This window comes from Antechinus flavipes, chromosome 4, assembly GCF_016432865.1.
Source record: "Antechinus flavipes isolate AdamAnt ecotype Samford, QLD, Australia chromosome 4, AdamAnt_v2, whole genome shotgun sequence".
NCBI classification, from domain to species: domain Eukaryota; kingdom Metazoa; phylum Chordata; class Mammalia; order Dasyuromorphia; family Dasyuridae; genus Antechinus; species Antechinus flavipes.
Window position 1 is genome coordinate 100265367 of NC_067401.1, and position 25691 is coordinate 100291057.

Genomic DNA, 25691 nt, shown 5'->3' on the forward strand with positions numbered 1-25691 from the left:
TTTTGTTGGTTTTTTCATAGAACCAACTCTTAGTTTTATTAATCAATTCAATAGTTTTTTTACTTTCAATTTTATTGATCTCACCTTTTACTTTTAGAATTTCAAGTTTAGTGTTTGACTGGGGGTTTTTAATTTGTTCCTTTTCTAGCATTTTTAATTGCAAACCCAATTCATTGACCTTCTCTTTCTCTATTTTATACAAATAGGCCTCTAGAGATATGAAATTTCCCCTTATTACCGCTTTGGCTGCATCCCATACATTTTGGTATGATGTCTCATTATTATCGTTTTCTTGGGTGAAGTTATTAATTATGTCTATGATTTGCTGTTTTACCCAATCATTCTTTAGTATGAGATTATTTAGTTTCCAATTATTTTTTGGTCTACTTCCCCCTGCTTTTTTGTTGAATGTAATTTTCATTGCATCGTGGTCTGAAAAGGATGCATTTACTATTTCTGCCTTACTACATTTGAGTTTGAGGTTTTTATGTCCTAATATATGGTCAATTTTTGTATAGGTTCCATGAACTGCTGAAAAGAAAGTGTATTCCCTTCTGTCTCCATTACATTTTCTCCAGAGATCTATCATATCTAGCTTTTCTAGTATTCTGTTTACCTCTTTGACTTCTTTCTTATTTATTTTCTGGTTTGATTTATCTAATTCTGAGAGTGCAAGGTTAAGATCTCCCACTATTATAGTTTTACTGTCTATTTCTTCTTGCAGCTCTCTTAGTTTCTCTTTTAAGAATTTAGATGCTACCCCACTTGGTGCATATATGTTTAATATAGATAGTGCTTCATTATCCATGCTACCCTTTAGCAAGATATAGTGTCCTTCCTTATCTCTTTTAATTAGGTCAATTTTTGCTTTAGCTTGATCTGAGATCAGGATGGCTACCCCTGCTTTTTTGACTTCACCTGAAGCATAGTAGATTTTGCTCCAACCTTTTACCTTTAACCTGCATGTATCTCCCCGCTTCAGGTGTGTTTCCTGTAAACAACATATTGTAGGATTCTGGCTTTTAATCCATTCTGCTAACCGCTTCCTCTTTATGGGGGAGTTTACCCCGTTCACGTTTATGGTTAGAATGACCAATTCTGTATTACTTGCCATCTTGTTAACCCCGGTTTATGCTTTCCTCCCTTCTTTCCCCTTTCCCCCCCTTCCAAGTAATAAGCTTGTGAGCACCCCTTGCTTCTCACAGCCCTCCCTTTTTAGTGTCCCTCCCCCCGCCTTAGAGTTCCTCCCCTCTCTTACCCCTTTCCCTCCCAGTTCCCGTATTCCCTTCCACTTAGCTTATTCCTTCCCTTTCCACTTTTCCCTTCTCACTTTTCAATGAGATGGGAGAAGTTTCACCATAGATTGAATATGTCTTAAGATTTTTCACTTAAAGCCAATTCTGAAGGCAGTAAGATACCCACTATATTCATCCCCCTCCATTCTTTCTCTCAGATATAATAGGTTTCCTATGCCTCTTCATGAGATGTACTACCCCCACTTTACCCTTTTTCTGGTACAATGTCCTTTCCACATCAATTTCTAGAACAAGGTATACATGTATTCTTTATACATCTATATAGTCAAAATATAGTTCCCAAGATTAATCTTTACCTTTTTAGATTTCTCTTGAGTTCTATATTTGTAGATCAAACTTTTTGTTAAGTTCTGGTTTTTTCATCAGAAATAGATGAAATTCGCTTACTTCGTTGAATGTCCATCTTCTTCCCTGGAAAAAGATGCTCATTCTTGCTGGGTAAGTTATTTTTGGTTGCATACCAAGTTCCTTAGCCTTTCGGAATATCATATTCCAGGCCCTTCGATCTTTTAATGTGGATGCTGCCAGATCCTGGGTGATCCTTATTGTGGCTCCTTGATACTTGAATTGGGTTTTTCTAGCCGCTTGCAATATTTTTTCTTTCACCTGAGGGTTCTGGCATTTGGCCACTATATTCCTTGGTGTTTTGATTTTAGGATCCCTTTCAGTGGGTGATCGATGAATCCTTTCAATGTTTATTTTTTCCTCTGTTCCTATGACTTCTGGGCAGTTCTCTTTGATGATTTCCTGGAAGACAGTGTCCAGGCTCTTTTTTTCATCATGTTTTTCTGGGAGTCCAATGATTCTCAGATTGTCTCTCCTGGATCTGTTTTCCAGGTCTGTTGTCTTCCCCAGAAGGTATTTCACATTTTTCTCCATTGTTTGATTTTTTTGGATTTGCTTGACTGATTCTTCTTGTCTCCTCGAGTCATTCAATTCCACTTGTTCAATTCTGATTTTCAGTGAAGTATTCTCTTCACTCACTTTTTTAAAATCTTTCTCTAATTGTCCAATTGAGTTCTTTTGTTCTGTGGAATTTTTTTCCATTTCGCCAATTTTGTTTTTTAGAGAGCTGTTTTCTGTTTCCAGTTCACTAATCCTATTTTTCAAGGATTTTACTTCTTTATCCACTCTCTCTTTAACTGACTTCTCCAGGCTCTTTTCCCATTTTTCTTCTAGCTCCCTTGTGAGAGCCTTTTTAATCACTTCTATGAGGTTCATCTGTGCTGAGGAACAGATGATTTCCTCCTTTGGGGAATCACCTGGGGACTGCCTGTTTTTAGTCTCCTCAGGATTTAGAGTCTGCTCTCTATCTGTATAGAAGCTGTCAAGGGTTAAAGTCCTCTTCAGCTTCTTGCTCATTCTGTCTATTAATCAGAGACAAACTACCAAAGAAAAACAGAAAAAACTGGAGTCTTTCTTTGGGGGGGGGGCTGGGTGTGTTATCGAGCTTCCTCTACAGACTGCAGGTGGCAGCAGTGAGGCACTAGCAGGACTGTGCTGCGCCTGCGCTCTGAGATCCCAAAGCGTGCTGAGTCACTGAGGGGGGGGAAGGGGGGGGGCCAGGTCCTGAGAGAGTCCAGCTGTTTGCGGTTGTATTCTTCAGCCCCGGTGTTTTTAGCTTCTCTGCTGGGCTGTTGACTTGCTGCAGGTTCCAAACCTGTAGCGAAGCTCTCCCCGCAGAGACGGCTACGATCACTCCCCACCCCCTCTCAGCTCTGCTCCCGTGCTCTCACTGCCGCTGCCCTCAGCCTGCGCCCGATCTAAAACCGCCCCAGCCCTCCAGTAAAGACAGACCTTTCTTGGCGGATCTCAAGGATGGCTTCTCTTGGTAACTATTTGTGGGTTTTTTTCAGTCAAGCATTGATTCAGAGGCTTGTAATGAAGTGGATAGTGAGAGAAAGCGCGGAGCTTATGCAACTGTGAGCCTCCTCTCCGCCATCTTAACCGGAAGTCTATGCTATTAATCTTTGACCCAGTAATACCCCTACTAGGTATGTACCCCAAAGAGATAAAAACAAAGGACAAAGAACCCAGTTGTACAAGAGTATTTGCAGCTCTTTTCATGGTAGCTAAGAATTGAAAATTAAGGGAATAGCCATTAATTGGGGAATGTCTAAAGAAGTTGTATAATGGATTATTTCAGAAAAACCTGAAAAGACTTACATGAATTGATGCTGAATAAATGGAGTAGAATCAGGAGAAAATTATACACAGTAACAGCAATCTTATACAATAAAAAGCTATTTTCGGCAATACAATGATCTAAGACAACCTCAAAGAACTCATGATGGAAAATGCTATACATTTCCAGAGAAAGAAATGAAGGAGTCTATATATAAACTGAAGTATATTATTTTTCTGTCTCTCTCCCTGTTTCTCTGTCTTTGTCTTTCTGTCTGTCTGTCTCTGTCTCTTAGTCTCTGTCTGTCTCAGTCTATCTCTGTCTCCCTGTGTGTCTCTCTCTGTTTCTCTCCCTGTGTGTGTCTCTCTCTGTCATCTCTCTCTGTCGTGTCTGTGTCTGTCTGTCTGTCTCTTTCTCTTTCTCTCTCTCTCTCTTTCAATTCGTTTTTTTTCCACAAAAATGACTTAATATGGAAATATGTTCTCCATGCTACATGTGTATAACCTATATCAATCAGATTGCTTATTATCTCAGGGAGGGGAGAATAAAGGGAAAGAGAAAAAGAAATTAGAACTCATTTTTAAAAAATGTTAAGAATTATCTTTACATGTAATTGAGTAAAAAATAAAATATTATTCTTTTAAAAAGACTAACAATATAGAGAAACTAGTGAGGTTTATAATTGACAAGAAAGATAGCCAAATCCTAGCAATTTTCTTGCTGTCAAGTAAGCATAATAAAGTCAAAAAATTAGAACAAAAGATCTAAGATAATGATTCCACCACTTCCCCTTTCCCTTTTGTTTTTGGGTGTGTTGATTTGTAGGGTTAATGAAAATTTTATAGCCTGGATTCAAGGTATTTAACTTTAATCCTATCTAATTCCTTTGTTGTTGTTTTGGGTAGAGTCCCCAAAATGATTCTGGGGTCTCAGAATGACAATCAGATATTTGATGGGAGTTTAAAATAAGTTTCATATCCAGAAAAAAATTTATAGTTAGGGCTACAGATTTCAAGTGGTAGTGGTAGAAAAGCAGAAAAAGAAATCTAGTTTTTTTTTTTTTTTTTTTTTTTTTTTTTTTTTTTTAATAACTTTCCTGAGGACTTCTACTGGAATTGTTAGGTACCTGATTGTCAATGACCAGCATAATCCCTACTCAGAGAGTAGGAGAAATATGAGTGTCAACCTTTCCCTTTTAAAAGACATCTTGACCAGTAGTTATATCACCTCCCTCCCCAACAGTAGGTCACAGAGAATCACAGATAATTATTTTTTGTAAGAAAACTGAACACCAACATGTTGCAACAGAGAAAAGTTGAGTGAACACCTTAGTTAGAAACCAGCAAAGATGATGAGCAGCCATTATGTGACATCCTACAGCTAGCAACTTGCATCAGAAGTAGGAGCTTTCTGGGTCACAAATTTTCCTTGGCCACACATGATCTTTTAGACTCACTTTTTCAAATATGCTCCCTATATTCAGGTGCCTTTTGAATGTATTCCCTGACCATATGTGTTACCATATGGGTACTACTCTAAATATGATACATGGTAAAAATTGTTTTCTATGATAATTGCTCCACTACTGATTTGTAGTAATTTGTGAGATAGTATAGAAACACTGTGTGATCTTATATTCTTGGGCTCAAAAATAACTGTAAACAGTTAATTGCAGCCATAAAGTTAAAATACACTTGGTCCCTGGAAGGAAAGCTATGGCAAATCTGGAGAGCATAAAAAGCAGGGACATCATTTTTTCAATAAAGATCCATATACTGAAGGCTGTGGTTTTTCCAGTAGCAATGTATGGCTATGAGAGTTGGACACTGCAGAATAAACAATTTTAAATTATGAGGCTAGAGATTTTTGAGAGTTCCTTGGATGGCAAAATCATCAAATTAGTAAATATTTAAAGAAATGAATCCAGACTATTGAAAGGACAGACAAGCTAAAATACTTTGGCCATATAATGAAAAGACAGAACCCATTAGAAAAGATTTTGATTCTGGGAAAATTGAAAACAAAAAGAAAAGGAGATAGAAGAAAATGAGCTGTAGTGCCATGGAAGCAACAAATGTAAGTAATTTCAGGAGATAGTAGAGATCAAAGGGCCTGACATGCTATGGCCCTCAAAGTCACAGAGTTGGATATGACTGAATGACTGAACAAGAACAAAACTACACAATACCCATGGATATGGGGATGTTACTTCATTTGATAATGTTGTTGGATTCGATGTCTTTTGCTTTGGACTACTGTGTCATTTACAATTACCTTAGTAAAAAAAAAAAAAATGACATTATTGAGAGTATATAAACTATGGATTTGAGTAGTTATTCACCCAAAAAGAGACTTGGAGCTAGGGCAGCTTTTTAGAAATCAACATGTGGGCATATAAGAGGTGGGGAGAAATAAATGTTCCTAAACTGTCTTGATTATGGTTGATTTTCCCTCACAAGGTTGTCACATTTTAAAACATTTTTATATCACTTTTATCTTTAAGCATGCCTTATTCAGAATTTATACATTTAACCTCAATTTTATATTGCTTTCTTTTCTTTTTTTCTATGTTCTTTCAATAAAGTTTTCCCATTTCATAGTGTCTTTCAAGTATAAGAACAAGAATCCTTTCAAGAATAAAACAGAAAAGAGAACTATGACATGCTTATTTTTGTACAGAAAGGAATATTTAGTATGCAACTGTATATGCTTTTTAAAAGTAGGTGCCTATACATATACACATAAATACATACATGCATATATATGCATACATACATACAGGCTTTCCTTAACATTACTTCCAGTATTATATATTTTTCTTCTTGTTGATTTGCAAAATATTATATTTGCAAAATTTTCTTGATAAATGTTCCTGAAGTTTAGAATTGAAGGGATCCTGAGACAAAACAAACATTAATTAAGCTATACTAAGTATTTCATAAATGTCTTGTAATCTCATTAGATCCTTACAAAAACTTTGGAAAGTAGATGCTACTATTATATCACTTTACAGTTGAGGAAAGTGAGGCAGTAGAAGGATGATTTTTGTTGTTTTTGTGTTTATTAAACTACCCAGGCTCACACAACCAGTCAGGGTGTAAGGAAGAATTTGAACTCAGTTTCTTCTGCCTATAGGTTCAAAATTCTCTGTACTGTGCTACCTGTTTCATTTTATGAATGAGCAAACTGAGAGCCAGACAAATGAACTGACTTCTTCAAAGCTATGAAGACAGTTAAGTAGGAAAAAGAATTAGAACTCAGTTCCTCTGACCTCAAGTCCAGTGTTTTCTCCACGGTGATATTTCCATATTGGCCCTCCACACCAGTGCAATTCAGTAGCGCCAAATCAGCTAGGCAATCTTTCAAATATAATTTGCCTAACTCAGCTCATGATCAAAACCTGTGGACTTGGACATTTAGTCAGAGATTTTTCAGCTGTGCTGAATTAAAGCTGATGTCAAATTTCTCTATTGCCTGCCAAAGTCAGACAGAGTGATTTAAATAGAAAATGGGATTTCCTTTCTTGGACAGCCTTTTTTCATTAGAATCCTTTTTGAAAAACATTTATCTGTAAAAGTTTATCCTCAGACCAACATGTACACACATATAGTCTATTGCTGGCCTGAACAAGTGCCTAAACCATAAAGACTGTGGTGAATCAACATAGTTCCTCATCATATTATCAGAGTAACAAGAGATTTATCATTCCATCAGAATTCTCATAATAAGGGCTATATTCGTGTTTAGTTTTTGCTAAGGAAGGCTTTATTCTAACTAGTTTGGTAAATATCAGTTTTTAAAATTTAAAAATTACAACTTATATTCAGATGTTACATATCTGTTAATAATGGGATAAGACTGTAATTTATTGTGCTAAAAACAATTGTTTTGAAAAGTAGGTAGTAAATGTTAGTATTTCCTATGTGCATGTCTATGATAAGAATATTATAGATTTATGATCCTTCTAAATAGAAAATGAATTTGGATTATTTGTGTTAAATAATCATTTTGATGAAAATGTAATAGAATAGAATAGATAGAAATGTAATAGAATAGAATGCTCTCTGAGGGCAGGACTCAGAGCAGACACTTAATAAAATCTGTGGACTGACTGGCTGCTATTACTGATGGTTTCATTTGTGACAAGTTTACATGCCCAAAACATCACATAAACCTTCAAGAAACTTCCTGAGACCTGGAATACATGGTATATCACAGAGATTAATAGAAATTTCAGGGAGTCTGCAAATTCAGTTGAAGAAAAAATACTCCTTTATTTTCACCAAAATTTAAGTAATATTTGGCATTTTCTTCAATTATTTAATAATATTATTCTGGGAAGAGGTCCATAGGCTTCACTGGTCTGCCAAAGCAGTCTATGATACCAAAAAATGATTAAGAACCTTTGAATACAAGAAATTAAATAATTTGGGTGTTGTACCTAGTTGAAAATAGTTCCAGAAGATTCAAATAACTTCAAGACAGAATAACAAAATATCTCTAGAACACTAGCTCCAAAGAGACAAACTAAATAGATTGAGATAAGGTCTCCCAGCCTGACAACAAAATATAACTTTGCTTATTTAAATCCAAATCACATAAAATCAATAAATATTTATTCCTGGTTCTATTATAGGTCAATCTTCTCTAATATCTCAAAGATTTGTGATTTTATCACTGTGGATGCTCATAGCACCCAGATCTTTCCATGCCTTAGAATATGTGAGAATGAAGAAATAGTCATGTTCGGTAGTATCAAAGTGACCTGATAGTCATCCTTATAACAACTCACATCCCAATTTTTATTTATTTATTATTATTTATTGTAAAAAGCTTTGCACAGTAGGAAATGGTTACCCATAAGGGCTTTCAACCACACTCACATGGATGGAAATTAACACTATGAATACTCTTTTCAGTATGATAAATACATATATGCACACACGCACGCGTGCAAGTACAAAGATTTCACTTGAAGCTTGGGATTTTCTATTCACTTTTTAAGTCTCCTGGACTTTATTGTAGTTGAGATAAACCAGATGTAATTACTTACAACCATATGCTTCTCTTGTGCATAAAAGTAATTTTTTTAGACATCAGTGTGGGGCGAATAGATCTAACTTTACATTTGGCTTTTTAAAATAATTGCTATGTGGTATAATTTTTAGAAACATACTATTAAAAAATAAGATGATCCATCTCGCATATTAAGTGCATTCTACAGATGCTCATGTGTTTTTCCCACTCCTTCATATTGTCCAGAACCTAGTTTCTTAAACTGTCATTTGCAACCACATATGACTGAATGTGAGTCACAAAATTATGATTTATTATCAGTAAATGTTTGATTTGTATACCTATTTGATATATCTATATAACTAGGGTCACAAGAAAAATTCTTGGGTAGAAAGGGGTCAGAAGTAGAAAAAGTTTAAGAAGCCCTCATCTAGAAAACATTTTATTCAGATAAATGATCATCTGCACTAAGTAATACATCTTTAACAACCTGTTTAGAATGTATTTCAGAATAAATGTTAGACAACTCACAATAGACTCTATCATAAATCCATTATGTGTATAAATGCACAAACAGACTTGAAAGGAATTCATCTTCACTTTCTCTTTAATCTAGATAAAGATTTGGGGCTCCCCTCATGGGAAGGCAGACTCACAGTGAAGCTATATTTGTTCCAGACTGCGACTGTTGAGATTGTGGATCTGCTAACGTTTTAGAGTATCTGTATATGCAACATGTAAATTAACTACTTGCATATTTCATTTGTACATAATTTCTTAAGTAAATAAGTAAGAAAATTCTGAATCATTTTGACTTCCTTTGGCTATTATGAACATTGAATTGTCTTTCAGTCCTTGCATGGTGCTAAAAAGTCATTTTCTCTCACAGAAGACAAAACTAAAAATACTAGCCCAAAACTGAAGAAAGATGAATTTTAAATGGACATAAATAACTTCCTGCTGAGGTGTGAATGCTATTTGGTCTGGGGATTCTAATTTCTTTGAACAACTACCATTTTTAATGGAAATTGCTGTCTAGTGAGGAAACATCTGGAAAGCCAAACTGTAGAAGTAGGAATACAATGGACTTCAGATTCATTTGACAACCCTACTTGTGTGGATGCTGTTAGTCACAGACATAGATGCCTTTCTCTTTGGCATATTTTGCTTTGATTGCCAAGGGTGAACCAGCCAAAGGAGTTTCTTAGCCTTCTGTTGTCAGTTGAGGAGGAAAAAACTGTAAAGTAGACACCCCAAGTCCAAAATGTGGCCAACAGTCAAATTTTCTGATGATTTAATATAAGAAGAAACCAGATCTTTGGAGGGACAGAATAATCATAATGTTGGAGCCTTTAATACTCGGTTGGGGATAGAAGGGGTGGATATTTCAATTGTGAGAAGTATTTTGTTTCTGAGAATATGCCATCCAAATGACCCATTGCTAAGAAATAGCTGCCACACTGATGAAAGGGAAATTGTGAAAATAGAATCAAACAATGACCTTCAATGATGGTCATTTCTGGCATTTAAGACAGAAATAAAATTTGTGTCTGCAAATGGTTTTGGAAAGAGTACATATGAGATTTAAGGAAAATAGTGCACTTTGTTCTTTTGAAAAGACATGTCCTACTTTACTCACAGTCCAGTAACCCCTGTTGTTGTATATCAATATTTACTACTTGGATCACACATTTTTTGAACTAAGATGACATGTTTTTGAGGGACTATATTTTGCCTTACTATAGGGAGAGAGACAGTGAGTTTTCTTACAATTATGGAATTGACTTCTTCAATTAATGACTGGCAGTCGCAAACATGATCAATTTTCAGAACCATATTAGGCAGTTTAAGGAGGCAGGATTATCTAATGACCAGTAAGATGAGAAGGGTCTATTTCTGGTTTTCTGAGACTTGGACTGAGACCCTTCCAAATTCTCTAACCTTAGATTAATAACAGAGTAGATATGATATGGAGAGGTTATTCCCTGAGGAATACCCAGACCAAAATGAATATGTCTCAGTTCATCCTGAGGAGAAGACCTTGATATTTGGGAAGGTCCTCATAACTTTCACAGTAATTATCTTGGAGAACTGGATCTAGAGTTAGGAAGATGAGTTCAAATTAATCCTCAAACACTTACTAGCTTTGTGACTTTGTGACATTTAAGTGCTCTGCCTCAATTTCTTCATCTGTAAAATGAGGATAATAATAGCATTTATACTCCAGGACTGTTGCCAAGATAAAATGAGACAATATTTATAAAGTGCTTTGCAAACCTTAAAGCACTGTATAAATTTTGACTTCCTTATTATTATCACCACTGAATTAATTGGTTTCTAAACATTTTCTTTTTCTCCCAGATAAAAATTATCTTTCCCTTTCTTGAAATTTATTGTTTTTTCTAGACTTTTCCTATGCCCCCATCATATTCTAACCAATACTATATTTTCAAATATCTAGTCTCTCCTTTTCTTCCATTGCTCAATACATTGTAAACTTTTGGCAGAAGACTTTGAGTTCTCCCTAAGTGAATGAATATATTCTGGTGGGGTGGGATGCAGCACTGTAGCAATAGACAGTTCAATTGATTTGGGGTCAGAGGAACTAGCATCATATTTGGACTCTCTCATTTAAAAATCACCAGAAAATTTGACTGTTGGCCACATTGTGGACTTGAGGTGTCTACTTTACAGCTAGATGGTGCAGTGGATAGAGCACTGGCCCTAGAGTCAGGAGGACTTGAATTAAAATCTGGTCTCAAATACTGAACACTTAACTTTAACTCCAATTGCCTCACCAAAAAAAGAAATAAAAATCCCTGTATCACCTTGAGTAGTGTCTCTGAACACTACTTTTCAAGGGTCCAGAGACACTTGAAATAAGGAATGTTTTGGTAAAACTGTAAAACAGTTTTTTTTTTGTTTTTTTTTTGTAAAAAGAAAAACTGTAAAGCAAGGAATGCTCTAAATTTATGGTCCTATGACTACATAATGTCTATTTTTGTATCCAACACAGTGCCAAACTTGGAAAAAATCCTGAATAATAAAAATTTGTTAAATTGAATTGGGTTAATATATAATTATTGATCCATATATTGTCTCCGCCAATAAAATCTAAGCTTGTGGGAAGCTTTCCCCATGCTGTACTTCTTACCTAATCCATGGCTACCCTGTCATGGATTACTGAAGTTGATCCATAGAATCTGGCCAGCCAAAATTCCTCTCAGTGGTAAAAGTAGTCACTAAGAATTCCTCCTCCTCCTGCCCTGTCCACTTTCATCAGAAATGTTAAACTATTTTTAAACTACAGAAATGCCACAGTTATTCACGGTGCTACATGGTTTAAGGACCATAAAAGTGGTTCCAGGCTCCTGGAGGAGGCATGCCAGCAGATCAGAGGAGTTCACTTCCTTCCCTTATTCCAGGCAAAGGAAACAGCAGCAAATTATTACCATGACTCTAGTATGGGAACAGAGAGGCTAACCAAACATTCTCCATCCAGAATCTGCCCATTGGGGTTGCCTTTTGACTTTTCTTTCTTCCCCAAGATAGGAGACAGAAAAAAATGAATCAATCCATAGGTAAGTTGGAATTTACCCTGTGGTTAAACTTCAAAATGTAAATATGTGACTTGGGAGAAATGACAAAAAATCATCCGGTCCAGCCTCCTGTCTTTAGACTTCAACAATCCTATTTTCTAGATAAAGTATTCAATGCCCTGAAAAAACTTTGCCAAAGCCACATACCTGGAATTGTCCCCATATATAGAATTTAATCCCACTTTACCTCTATATCTGCTAAGGCTATTGCTTCTACATGAAACCTTTTTTTAATCTTTCTAGCTACATGTGTAATTATCTTATATTTATTCTTAAGTCATGCGGTATATTTTTTGTACATGCTTATTTTATATACATGATGTCTCCTCCAATAGAATATAAGCTCCTTTAGGTCAGGGACTGTTTAATGTTTATTTTATTTTCATATTCCAGTGCCTGGCACAAAGTTAATGTTTATTAAATGCTTAATGATTGATTGATTGATAGCTAGTAAGTGAACTAGAGACTAGATCCCTGTCTACATTTGTCAGGAAGAAATATTTTGTGGTTTGGAAGCCTTGTCTCTGAGATGAGAGACATTCTCCTTTTGATGACTTCAGCCATTCATACTGAGGAAAAGAAGCAAACTGTGGTCACTCTCATTATCTCCTCTATCTCCCCCCACCCCAAATCCAAAATAAAACAAGCTTGAGTAGTCCAGAATCTGTAAGTAAAACCTGGTTGTTTATGGATGGCTTGTTTTTAATTTATTTAAAAATCCAGTCACACAGAGGATGTCCTTCACAATGCAGGCTCCTCGAGTATCAGGCTCCAATGACTACTCCTGTCTCTTCCCAGGATGTCTTTGGTCTAGGTAAGAAGGTCTCTTTGCTGGGAATTCTTGGCTATGAGTGGTGTGGGAATGGGGCCTGGCTAGGAAGGACAGAGGGAATAAATGAGTGTCACTGTCCCTGAAGCATAATGTGAATTGAGTTCATTCTGTATCCAAAGGAAAGGAAAGGCAGACAGGAGACAGGAAAGATGGAATTAAGTAGATATTGTGACCAGAAGGACCACAAATACAAAGGGGAAGTTTTATAGCAGAGAAACTTGGCTTTCTAATTCCCTCAGCTCCATCCTGGCCCCCATGCAATTTCTGTAAGGGCTATAAACCTGACCTAACAGTATCTGATTGTTTCCACAGTCCTTTGAGATACTTTGAAGAAAGGTACAAGGAAACTACATTTATCCCCTGGGAGGGGGTGGGGAATGGAGCATCTGCCCAAGCATAGAGGCAGTAGGGCTCACTCCACAACCCAAACCAAGCTCTTGTCCCATAATATATAACAGCTAGCTCACTTGGCCTTGGAGTATGAAATTGTAAAATGGGGGGGGGAGGAGGGGGAGAGATACTAAACAAGCAAAAATATTAAGAGAAAAACATTTTTAAAAGAAGTCAAAGTAAAAACAAACAACTACAATAATAGAAAATCATTTTTAAAAATCCTTATTGGTCATTAAAAAGTAAAATCATAGATACATGGAAGATGCCCTGGTAGAGGAAGTGTTTAGTAATAGCACAAAAAAAGGAGGGAATGAGGGAATGGATTATTCCAGGCACTTTCATGTTGAACAATCTATTATTCTACTTTTTATGGCCAATAAGGATTTTTTAAATGACTTTGTTTTATTACTTTGTCTTCTTTTAATTATATAAATTTATATAAATATATGTGTATATTTATATAAAATATTACATACCAAACAGAAAATCTTAGTGTGTTTTAAGTTATTTGGGGACATGTATAATTATAGGTAGAGATTATGTGCATATATGGATATACATGTGTTTGAACATACATACACACATGTATACACATATTTTTGTTTGTTTTGTAATTTCATTAATACCAGGAGTTCCTGGCAAGGACTTCTATCAATGCAAATGTGTACCTGTTTAGCAACTTTGGGTCTTAAAAAATTAAAAAGCCATTACAAAACTAACCCTGGTTCACAGATGCTGTGAGAGAAAGAAATGAAAAACCTGAATCTGAATCTTCTTGCAACCACAACCCCTTTTCACCACTGCTGAAGCTTATCCTCTTTACTTTAAACTCTGAGAAAATTATAGATATAGCACTAAGGTGAGGCCCAAAAAGGTTTAGTGGATGTCCCGGGCCACACAGAAAGGAAATGGCCAAGCCAGCTGGGATTCAGACCAAATGCTCTGCCAGATTCCAACTACATCAAGCTGCCTCCCAAAGTAGTTAGCCCAGGGAAGTTTAGTTCCCTTAGGAAAACCCATAAAAAGAATCAACTTATTTCCTGGAAGGTTTGAGACAAGCTGTAGCTGATTGCTTTCCAGATACAACCTTTTGAAAAGAAAATTGGGGTGTCTTACCCACCACGGAGCTGCCAAAGTTGAGCTTTATTTAAGTAGAAAACTTCACAGACATTTTTTAAGCCATAAGGCAACTTAAGTACCCAGCCTTCATTGACCAAATGCTTACTTTGAAATATTTAAATGAAGAGCAAGAACAGCTTTAGAAAGAGACCCCTAGCTGTTATTTCCCTCCCTTTGCTTAAGTCTTTTCAAAATCCATGAGCCAAATACAAATTGAATTTTCCATTATTCAATGTTTCTCTTATTTGGCATTTCCCTTTCTCCAGTATTTAGTTCTGCTGGTCTTAGAAGGAAACAAGCCGTAGAGAATAGGAAAGCTTCTGAGAGGCTTATAACCACTAAAATCTTCCTGAGCCAATGATTTCTGTTCCAATGTTTCTTGGGTCTTGATTATCATGGTTTGTGAGAAGGAAAAAATATTTCCGATCTCCTCCATTACAAAAACCTTTCCCCTTCTCTTCTTCATGCAAACTTTGTGCATCATCAGGGAAGGGAGCTTTTTTGTTACCTTCATCAGAACTTTAGGTAACAATTATAATGGTACATCACTTCACACCTAAATGCCCTCCAGAGGACTTCTCCATCAGACCCAGAAACTCATCACCCTGAGAGGTTCAGCCTTGCTACTCACATCTCATCAATGCCTTCTGGCCTTCTGATTGGAAGGCAGAGCAAAGAGCTCTTCCCCAAATTTAGGTTGCTTAAGCCCTTCATTTCCCACCAGGCTTTGAACTTCTCTTTATACAACTGAGCTGGGTGCCTCCTTCACTATCCACTTTTGAGCTTCCTTTTGTGAACAGTCTTTCCTTATTAGATCGTAAGCTCCTTGAAGGCAAGGCCATTCCTTTGCTTATTTGTATTCCCAAGCTCTTAGCACACATGGTAAAGAGATGCTAGATAAATGTTGATAGACTGTAAGTTTCTTGAGGTCAGGAACTGTCCTTTCTTTCCATCCCAGCATCAAGCACAATGTCTGAAATATAGAATTACTCAATAAGAGCCTAAGCCAATCCCAATGTTCTTTTGATTTTATTATTCTATTCTATTCTTTATAAAATAAAGTGAAACTCTAGAGACTTGACTTCCTACTTTTAATTAAACAATGCTGTGGCTTCCGAAGGACACAGACTCAATATTGCAGTCCCCTCAGATTTTGTTCTCTATCAATCTTTGGTGCTTTTGATGGGTTCCTAATAAATGTCCCTTTCAAAGTTAGCCTTTCCATTAAACATTCCTTTCTTTAGGGTGCTTCTTTTCCCTATCTAATGACTTTCTTTCCATTAAAAAGGCTTACTTTAATCTGTCATAATAGCCATAGATGGATGCCATCTGCCAAGAAAATGAGGCAAACAGTGAAAAGGTGACTGGGGCCTTAAATGCCTGCTTGTAGAGGTGGGCATCTCTGTAATACAACTCGAGAAACAAGCAAAAATGAAACCATCTATAAATCAGTTTAGAGTGTAATCTTATTAAGTCATCAGGGATTGCAGAGTGTGATAATGGTTGACTTTCTTACAAAATCAGTCACTTCAAATGCACATTCAAGTATCCATTCCATCACAAGAAGTGAGGGGACTAGAGGTGCTAAATGGGATATATATTTTCAGATAAGATTGATATGTGAATTTGTTCTATTTATACAAATTTGTTATGACAGAAGGCTTTAATAATGTTGAAGGAAAAGGCTGTAAAGGGAAGGAATGGGGAAAAGTTTCAAAAGAAAGAAATAGGGAATGATAGTGATTCAAAAAGACAGTAAAGATCAGTGAAACATTAAGGAAAATATACAAAAGAGAGTCAAAACAATTCAGGAGAGGTCACAGACAAAGCAGAAAATGTTAAATTTAAAATATACTTTAAAAGCAATCTGTACACTATAGAGATTCATAGTTTCACATACATTATTTTTTTTCTTTTTCTGTTCTTTAAGTAGAGGCTTAGGATTGTTGAGATGGATAGTATTTTTTTAAAAAGATATGACCAGCCCACTTCCCATACTCAATTAATTTCAATGGCTCCCTGTTTTCTCTAAGATAAAATACCAATTCATCCAATTTGCTTTTATAACCCTTCAGGATTTAGTCCAAACCTATCTTTTCAGCCTCAGTAGATATCAATCTTTACTCTTCTCCAAAAAAGAGGTCAAGTCTTTTTTCTGTATTTCTTTTTTTGGGGGAGGGGCATGTAAAGGCAATGGGGGTTAAGTGACTTGCCCAGAGTCACATAGCAAATAAGTATCTAAAGCTGTATTTGCACTCAGGTCCTCCTGACTCCAGGGCTGTTGCTCTTACAACTGTATTTTTTATATATGGTACAGAGAAAGAGGGAGCTCAGAGGTACTAAATATTGGGCCTTGGTTCTAGATGCTATATGTGAACAAAGGACTTTTCATTTTTACCTCTCTTCTTTCAAAAAATAGCTGAAGTAAAACCTCCCAGATGGAGCCTTTTCTGATCTTCTCAAATGCTAGTGTCCTTCTTCTTTAACTAACTTATATTTAATTACCTTGGATTTATTTGTGTGTATATATTCATATAAGCATATATGTGTATATACACATATATGCATACATGCTTATGCACATGCACATACATACTTATGTGTGTTTTGATTATGCACATATGTGTGTTTTGATACATATATATTTATTGTGTATGTCCTTATTGTCTCCCTGATTATAATATGGACATCTTGAGAAATTTCATTCCTATTTATTTAAATATCTAGCATCTTGCATAGTTTGTCATACAGTAGGTATTTAATAAGTGCTTGGTAAATAATTGATCTTTATTATATAATAAATAAATTTTAATTCAAGAAAAAGATGCTCCTGAACCAGATTTTTAGGGCTCAGTGCAGAATCTATCTTACACTTGGTGCATTGATTTATTTGTTCCTGGGGAAACTACATCTTGAGAGAACTAGTTAGTTGGGGAAAACCCTGAGAAAAATCTGGGTACCTCTTTCTGTTCCCAGCCAACACACTGAATGGTGGGGTACAGGACCGCTTGCCACTCCTCCTCCAGCTGACAAAAGGGTTTCTGTTCATCCTCTGAAGTGGACCTTGAGACAGATGCAGCAAGGGCAGGAGCAGGGTTGGCCATCTCTAAGTTGTCTCTCCGAATCTCCTCTCCTCCTGAAACACAGCTGCTGACCTCTTGAAGCTGGAAGCCCTGGATCAAAAGCTGACAAGCTTCCAAATCAGCTTCCCATACTCTCTCTAGAAGCTGACTTCTGGAGCTGAAACAAGGACAACATAAAACACCCACACACACAGATTAGCTTTCTGGAGTGGGTATCAAATGACATCCATCCCCTGTGCTCCTCCACCCCACAAAAAGAGAGCTTTGGCTACCTAATCATCCCCAAGAATGGGATTTTATATCCTACTTCTCACATTTCATACTTATATATTAAAAATCACTTTATTACCCTATAACTCAGTTATCTTGTCTAAAATTAGGGGGATGGATGAGATGGTCTTCCAGGTTTCTTCCAGGTATTTTTAATGACTTATCAGTATGCATGTATGTCTGAATACACATACATATGTGCATTCATATGTACACACATACAAACATGTATGTTTGCATACATGCCTTGTTTGTGCACATATGCCTGACATGCCTGTGATGTATGTGTATATATGTGCAAACATATGTAATAGTTGCCATCAAGTAGTCAAGAATGACCCTCAAAGATTAAAGATATATTATTATAAGCAGAAAAAGTGACAGATCAAGTCTTAGGATGTGATTTTAAATATTGGTTCTCCTTTTTGCTAGCTATAAAAATTGAACAAATCACTTATCCCATCAAGGACTTAAGTTCCTGACCTATTGAATAAAGGGATGGGTGTAAATGATGTCTAAAGACCCTTCCCCCTCTGATCCTAAGATAGGAGATTTGGGTTTAAACTCCTATTGTAATTGCCATCTGTCACCACTTGATTATGTGACATTTTTATTGCTCTTTATACATTCAGGTTTTCACCCAACAATAGATTATATGATAAGGATGGTGACTTTCACTCTCTTATAACTTTCATGACCCACAGTGACACATGGCAGGAATTCTATTGGTACTAATTGGATTGATCTTATTCCTGAAAAGATGGATATAACTATGTTTTTCAGCAACTTTTTTCCAAAGATAAAAATATGTTCCTTCTGTAAATAATTTGCTATTAATTACTTAATTACACTAACTTTATGACTTGAAAACAAAGATTATTTTGTGAGCAGGGAAGTCAGAAGAAATCCTAGAGGAGACCTGAGCTGTTATTAGCAGAATTTTGGGATACGTGCAGTTATCTGAACAAAAGCTAAGGTTAAGCCTCCAAAATTGTCTTGTGCTGCACCAAGCCAAGGTTTTGCAAACTAATTGGGAGGTGGGGAGGGTATTGTGTGTTTTATGGCCAGAGAAACACAGAGGCAGAAAATTACAAAATTACAGTCCTATATGATGGCCTACTCAATACTTTCTTCAGACTGTGTTTTTTTTTTTTAAATTTCATCTTGTTGCATCTGTTTCTGTTCAACTAAATAGTGGTTGATTTTACATTCTTTAGAAACTTTGCTCTTCATGCATAGGACAGTAATTGTGTTGTTAGTAATAAATCCCTCAAATGAGTGATTCACTGCTACTTGGGGCTAAGAGAGCGGTGGAGGGAATTTTCAATGCCCTATATTCTGCTGGCAAAGGCTGAAGCTTCAAGCTGCAATGTTTGGGGTGGGGGTAGATAATTGAGATTTAACCACTTGGCCAGCTCACTGGATTATGAGTGCCTGCCCAAGGTGGAATATGCCATGAGATCTCCTGACTGTGGCTTGAATCCCAGTGGGGAATTATGTTAACAAGAGGCAAAAGAGCCAAAGCAGATGCTTTTGTAAAAGACTATATTCCATCCAGTAAACAAACCCCCCTCAAAAAAAAATAAATAAAACAAATAAAAATTCTCTCCCTAAAAGACGATTTTTGCTAGATACTGCTCAGGACACAAATCAATGGGCAAATTTCTTATGTAGCCAACAGGCCTAAGTAAGGCAGTATGGTATCATAGAAAAGGGACTGAATTTGAAGTCAGAGGCCCTACTACCAAATTGAAACTCTGCTCCATGCTACCTGTGAAACTTTGGGTAAGTCACTCATACTGTTGGGATGTTAGATTCGTTATCTATAAAATGAGTCTTTTGAACCAGATGGCATCCAAATCTTTCTAGTCAATAGGGGTGAAAATTAGCTTCTTAAAAAATACAGACCTAAAACTGTATCATGAAGCAGTGGTCACCAAAACCATTTGGTACTGGCTAAGAAATAAGAGTAGTGCATCAGTGGAGTAGGTGAGGTTCACAACACAAAATAGTCAGTGACTATAATAATCTGGTGTTTGATAAAACCAAAGTGAATTCTGGCATAAGAATCCACTATTTTTCAAAAATCGTTAGGAAAAATTTGAAAATGGTGTGGGAGAAACTAGGCATTGACCAATATCTAACACTCTCTACCAAGATAGGATTGAAATGGTTTCATGATTTAGACAGAAAGGGTGATACTATAAGCAAATTAAAAGAAGGGGTAATCTACAGTATCTCAGATCTGTGGAGAAGGAAGAAATTTGTAACCAAAGAAGAACAAGAAAACATTATGAAATGCAAAATGGATATTAAATTTAAAAGGTTTTGTAGAAACAAAGCTAATACAGCCAAGATTGAAGGAAAGCAGAAAATCAGGAAAAAATTAACATCCAAAGATTCTGATGAAGACCTCATTTCTAAAATATGTAAAAAAAAATGACTCAAATTTATAAAAATACAAGCCATTCTTCAATTGATAAATGGTCAAAGGATGTGAACAATTTTCAGATGAAAAAATTAAAGCTATTTTTAGTCATATGAAAAAAGGCTCTAAATCAAGGCAACTCTGAGGAACCTTTTTGTAGTATCAAGAAATGGAAACTGAATAGATACCCGTTGGGGAATGACTGAATAAGTTATGGCATATGAATGTAACAGAATATTATTGTTCTATAAGAAACAATCAGGATGTTGATTTTAGAAAGCCCTGGAGAGACTTGCATGAACTGATGCAAAGTGAAGTGAGCAGAACCAAAAGAATATTGAGAAAAATTTGGAACATTGAGAAAAAGTTTTGCAAAGGTAAATGTTGAAAATTACCTGTGCATGTATTTTGAAAAATAAAAAGCTGTTATTTAAAAAAAACTTGAAAAATGTTTAAAAAGAAAATAAGTTTTTTATTTTAGTTAGGAACTTACACAGCTCATAGTTTTTCCTATGAGTTATTTCTCCCAACAAACCTGGGGAAATTGGCCTTTGGACATCAGAGCATAGACTTTCACTGGCCCTATACTGAAGTCTTTCCAGCTGGGCAGGACAAATTACTAGATAAGTAACCAGTACAAGTGACCAGAACTTTTCCTATACTGGCATATCCTTGATTAATGTAGTCACCTCCATGCCAGGAAAGAATTTTGGTGGAGGACAAGATGTTTCTTATTAATATATCAAAATTATTTAATATTTATAAGATTACAAAAATTATTTTCTCCAACCACCCACTATAAATTGGCATTAAACAAGGAAGTAGATGGTAGGTAAATATTTTCCAGCATTGTGAAAAGATATCTTTCAAATATATGAAATAAGTTTTCTAGTGTGTTTTAGTGGAAAGAACTCCTAAATTTGGAATCCATGGACCTGGATCTATTATCAAGTACTAAACACTGTTGCATCTTGGTTTTATAAAGTGATGATCTTTAAGGGCCCTTCCAATTACTGATGGAGAGGTTCTCCATATACAGTATCATGAAGAACTGGGTTTGAGTCCCTCCTCTGAAATTCACTTGCTATGTTACATTGGCTATATCTCTTAAATTTTCCAAGTCTTAGCTTCCATATCTGAAAAATCAGAATTATACCTGTAGCAACTTCTTTGTTATGAAAATTTGTTAGAAAATATTTAACAAATGTGAACTACTTATTATTATGATGAGGGAGCATAGTATAATTTAGGCAACTAGGTGGTGCCATAGTGCACAGAGCACTGAGTGGGGAGCCAGAATGACTCACCTTTCTGAGTTCAAATCTGGTCTTAGACACGCCTTGCTATGCGATCCTGAGAAAATAGCTTAAGCTTGCGTGCCCCAGTTTCCTCATCTATAAAATGGGAGGAAGAAGGAAATGGCAAAACCATCCTAATCTCTTTTGCCAAGAAAGCACCCAATGGGGTCATGAAGAATTGGGCAAAATTGAAAATGACTAAACAACAACAAAAGCATGGTTTAATGTTCTAGATTTGAGTTCTAGCTCAACTACATACTGGCTGTTTGGCAGCAAGCAAGTGATTTAATTTCTCAATATTACAGGAAACTCTCTAAAACTGTATATTGCAGAAGAGTACACTAATGAGATCACAGGACTGATTCTACAGCACCCCCCCAAAAAAGTTATTGTGATGGTCTCAAGACTTACATTAAATCTTAGAACATGACAGAGCCAAGTGGATGTCCATCAATTGGAGAATGGATGAATAAATTGTGGTATATGAATATTATGGAATATTATTGTTCTGTAAGGAATGACCAGCAGGATGATTTCAGAAAGGTCTGGAGAGACATGAACTGATGATGAGTGAAATAAGCAGGACCAGGAGATCATTATATACTTCAACAATATTATATGATGATCAATTCTGATGGATGTGGCCCTCTTTAGCAATGACACGAACCAAATCAGTTCCAATAGAGCAGTAATGAACCGAACCAGCTACATCCAGCAAAAGAACCCTGGGAGATGACTATGAACCACTATATGGAATTCCCAATCCCTATATTTTTGCCTGCTTGGATTTTTTATTTCCTTCACAGCCTAATTGTACACTATTTCAGAGTCTGATTCTTTTTGTATGGCAAAATAATGGTTTGGACATGTATATTTATTTTGTATTTAATTCATACTTTAACATATTTAACATGCATTGGTCACCCTGCCATCTAGGGGAGGGAGTGGGGAGAAGGAGGGAAAAAATTGGAACAAAAGGTTTGGTAATTGTCAATGCTATAAAATTACCCATGCATATAACTTGTAAATAAAAAACTATTAAAAAAAGAAAAAAGAACATGACAGAGCTTCTAAATATACAATAACACAAAAGTAACTGGTCTGGGGCACTAACAGGTCAAATAATTTTAGATGAAAGAAAGAAAGACCTAGTGTCATACAAATAAATATGATACAAGCCACAAGTAATGTCTGAGACTCAAAACCAAGCAGTCTAGAAGAAAAACCCATACTGCCAAGATTTTGACATGTAATTGCTTGGTGGACCCATTAAAAAGTAATTCCAGTACATCTTAGACAAGTTCTGAAAATGAGAAAATAAGTTAGATGAGATAAGTTTACATCTGGGCAAGCACCAAAGCACTGCCATGGATACTAATCTGTTCCTGCAAAAGCCAATGTCTTTCAACTCTGATATACCACCTCAAACCTCTTAGATTGGCTAAGATGACAGGAAAAGATAATGATAAATGTTGGAGGGGATGTGGGAAAACTGGGACACTGATACATTGTTGGTGGAGCTGTGAACTGATCCAACCATTGCGGAGAGCCATTTGGAACTATGCTCAAAAGAGTATAAAAGTGTGCATACTTTTTGATCCAGCAGTATCTCTACTGGGCTTATATCCCAAAGAGATCACAAAAAGGCAAAAGGACCCACATGTGCAAAAATGTTTGTGGCAGCCCTTCTTGTAGTGGCAAGAAACTGGAAACTGAGTCGATGCCCATCAATTGGAGAATGGCTGAATAAATTGTGGTATGTGAATATTATGGAATATTATTGTTCTGTAAGAAACAAGCAGCAGGATGATTTCAAAAAGACCTGGAGAGACTTACATGAACTGAGGGTAAGTGAAGTGAGCAGAGGAGAACATTGTACACAGTAACAGCAAGATTATGTAACGATCAGTTGTTATTGACTTAGCTCTTTTTAGCAATAGAATGATCCAAGACAATCCCAAAAGACTTGGAATGGAAAACGCCATTCATATCCACAGAGAGAACTCTGGAGACTCAATGAGGATTGAAGCACAGTATTTTCACCTCTTGGTCTATTTGTATGCTTTTTCTTTCTCATGTTTTTTTTTTTTTTTTTTTCCTTTTGGTCTGGTTTTTCTTGCACAGCACAACATATGGAAATATGTTTAAAATGACTGCACATGTTTATATCAGATTGCTTGCTATCTTGGGAAAGGGGAGATAAGAGAGAAAGGGAGAAAAAAATTGGAATGCAAAGTTTTAAAATAATGAATGTGGAATTCAGGCTAATTCCAATGGACTTGTGAGGGAGAGAGTTAACTCCATCCAAAAAGAAGAATGTGGGGAATAAATGTGGATCACAACATAGTATTTGTACCTATTTGCTTACTTTTTTTTCTTTATTTTTTTTTTCCTTTTTGATCTGATTTGGGGAGGGGGTGGAGGGAATAGAGGGGAAAAAACTTAGAATACAAGATTTTGCAAAGCTAAATGTTGAAAACTATCCTATCATGAATATTGAAAATAAAAAGCTATTTTTTTGAGAAAATGAATGTTGAAAACTATCTTTACATGTTTTTGGGTAAATGCTATGAGAAAAAAGCTAATGTCTTCAAAATCAATATTCTCTAAATGACAGAGATTTTTTTTTGAACTATGATTTTACTGGGACAGCTAGGTAGCACAGTGGATAGAATGCCTAGAATGAAGTCAAAAAGACTCATCTTCTTGAATTCAAATTAAGTCCTCAGACATTTAATAGCTGTGTGATCTTGGGCAAGATACTTAACTCTGTTTGCCTTAGTTCCCTCACCTGTAAAATGAGCTGGAGAAGGAAATAAACTATTCCAATATATCTGCCAAGAAAATCCAGATGGGCTCATGATGACTCAGACATGACTGAAACAATTGAATAATACTAATAATTTTATTGGTACAGGGAACTCTACTTGAGGAAACTCCTCTGTACCAATACAGATCTGTAATTGTTCCACAATCTATAATCTAGGGCACTGAGAGGATAAGTGGACTGCCAAGGGTCACTGTACTAGTGTTGATCAGACACAAGTTATGAAACCAGTACTTACTGACTATAAAGCTAGTTTTCTCTCCATTATACCATTTTGCTGAATGATGTTATATGATTGCAAATAATTTACTAACACATTTTCTAAAGCTACAAAATATTCACTGGATAATGGAAAATGTAATGTAACAAACAATGTGGAAAAAAAAAAAACTACAATACTTAATCAACAACCTAACCCATCTATGCTCTATTGTTGGCTAATACTAACTGTGTGTTATGAAATTACTTTAAGAGAGTCATAATAACAATATTGAAGAGATGGTAAACCCATTATACTCTGTTCTGGCCAGACTAGTCAGGGTACAGTGTTATTTTGCTTTGTTCAGTCATTTCAATTTTGTGTTTCTGAACCCATTTGGATGGTTTTCTTGGCAAAGATACTGGAGTGGTTTGCTATTTCCTTCTCTAGCTCATTTTACAGATGAGGAAACTAAGACAAACAGGGATAAGGGATCCCCATGAGTGATCCTGGTTTTGAACTTGAATCTTTCTGACAGCAGGTTCTGTATTCGAAGTACTGCACCACTATTCATGGCACCATATTTTAGTAAACACCAGCAGACTGGAAGTACATGCATAAGACCACTGTTAGAATGGTGAGATGACTAAATACTAAGTCACATGAGAATCAGTTGAAGAAATTAATGGTATTTAGCCTGGAGAAGAGGAGATTTGAGAGTAAGGGGGCATAAGAGATATCTTCAAGTATTTGAAACTTGCCACTTGGAACAAGGATTAGACTTATAATGCCCTCTGGAGCCATGTAGAAATTTCAGCTTCCAATTGTGTCGTTCAGTCTTCCACAATAAGACTCTATCTTTCCTCCAGCTTTCTCCTCTTTCGTATGATGTATGGTCTAGCAAAAATGAACTATTTAAAATTTTCCTACTCTTATCCTGCCCTCTCACCTTCAGGGCCTTGATTATATACTTTATCATGCTTGGGATAATATTTTATCTCTTGCCACTTGCCATGCCTGCGCATCTCACCTCTCTCCCAAGACTACAGTTTCCCCATCTGTAAAAAGAGAAAGTTGAACTATGTGACCTTTAATGTCCCTATCAGCTCTATGATGTCCTTGTCTTCCTTCAAGAAGGCAATCAGACACTTCCTCCTCATTCAAGATTTCCCTAACTCCATCTCCA

At 36.1% G+C, this 25691-nt stretch overlaps 1 protein-coding gene across 1 annotated transcript in view; it reads right to left on the minus strand.

Moving 5' to 3' along the window:
* DISC1 (DISC1 scaffold protein) overlaps positions 1 to 25691 on the minus strand; it is an 88393-nt gene that overhangs the window by 15053 nt on the left and 47649 nt on the right. The window contains exon 2 of the mRNA XM_051993617.1: positions 17361 to 17640. Within this exon, the coding sequence (XP_051849577.1) occupies positions 17361 to 17640 (280 nt within the window). The remainder of the gene's footprint in view (positions 1 to 17360; positions 17641 to 25691) is intronic.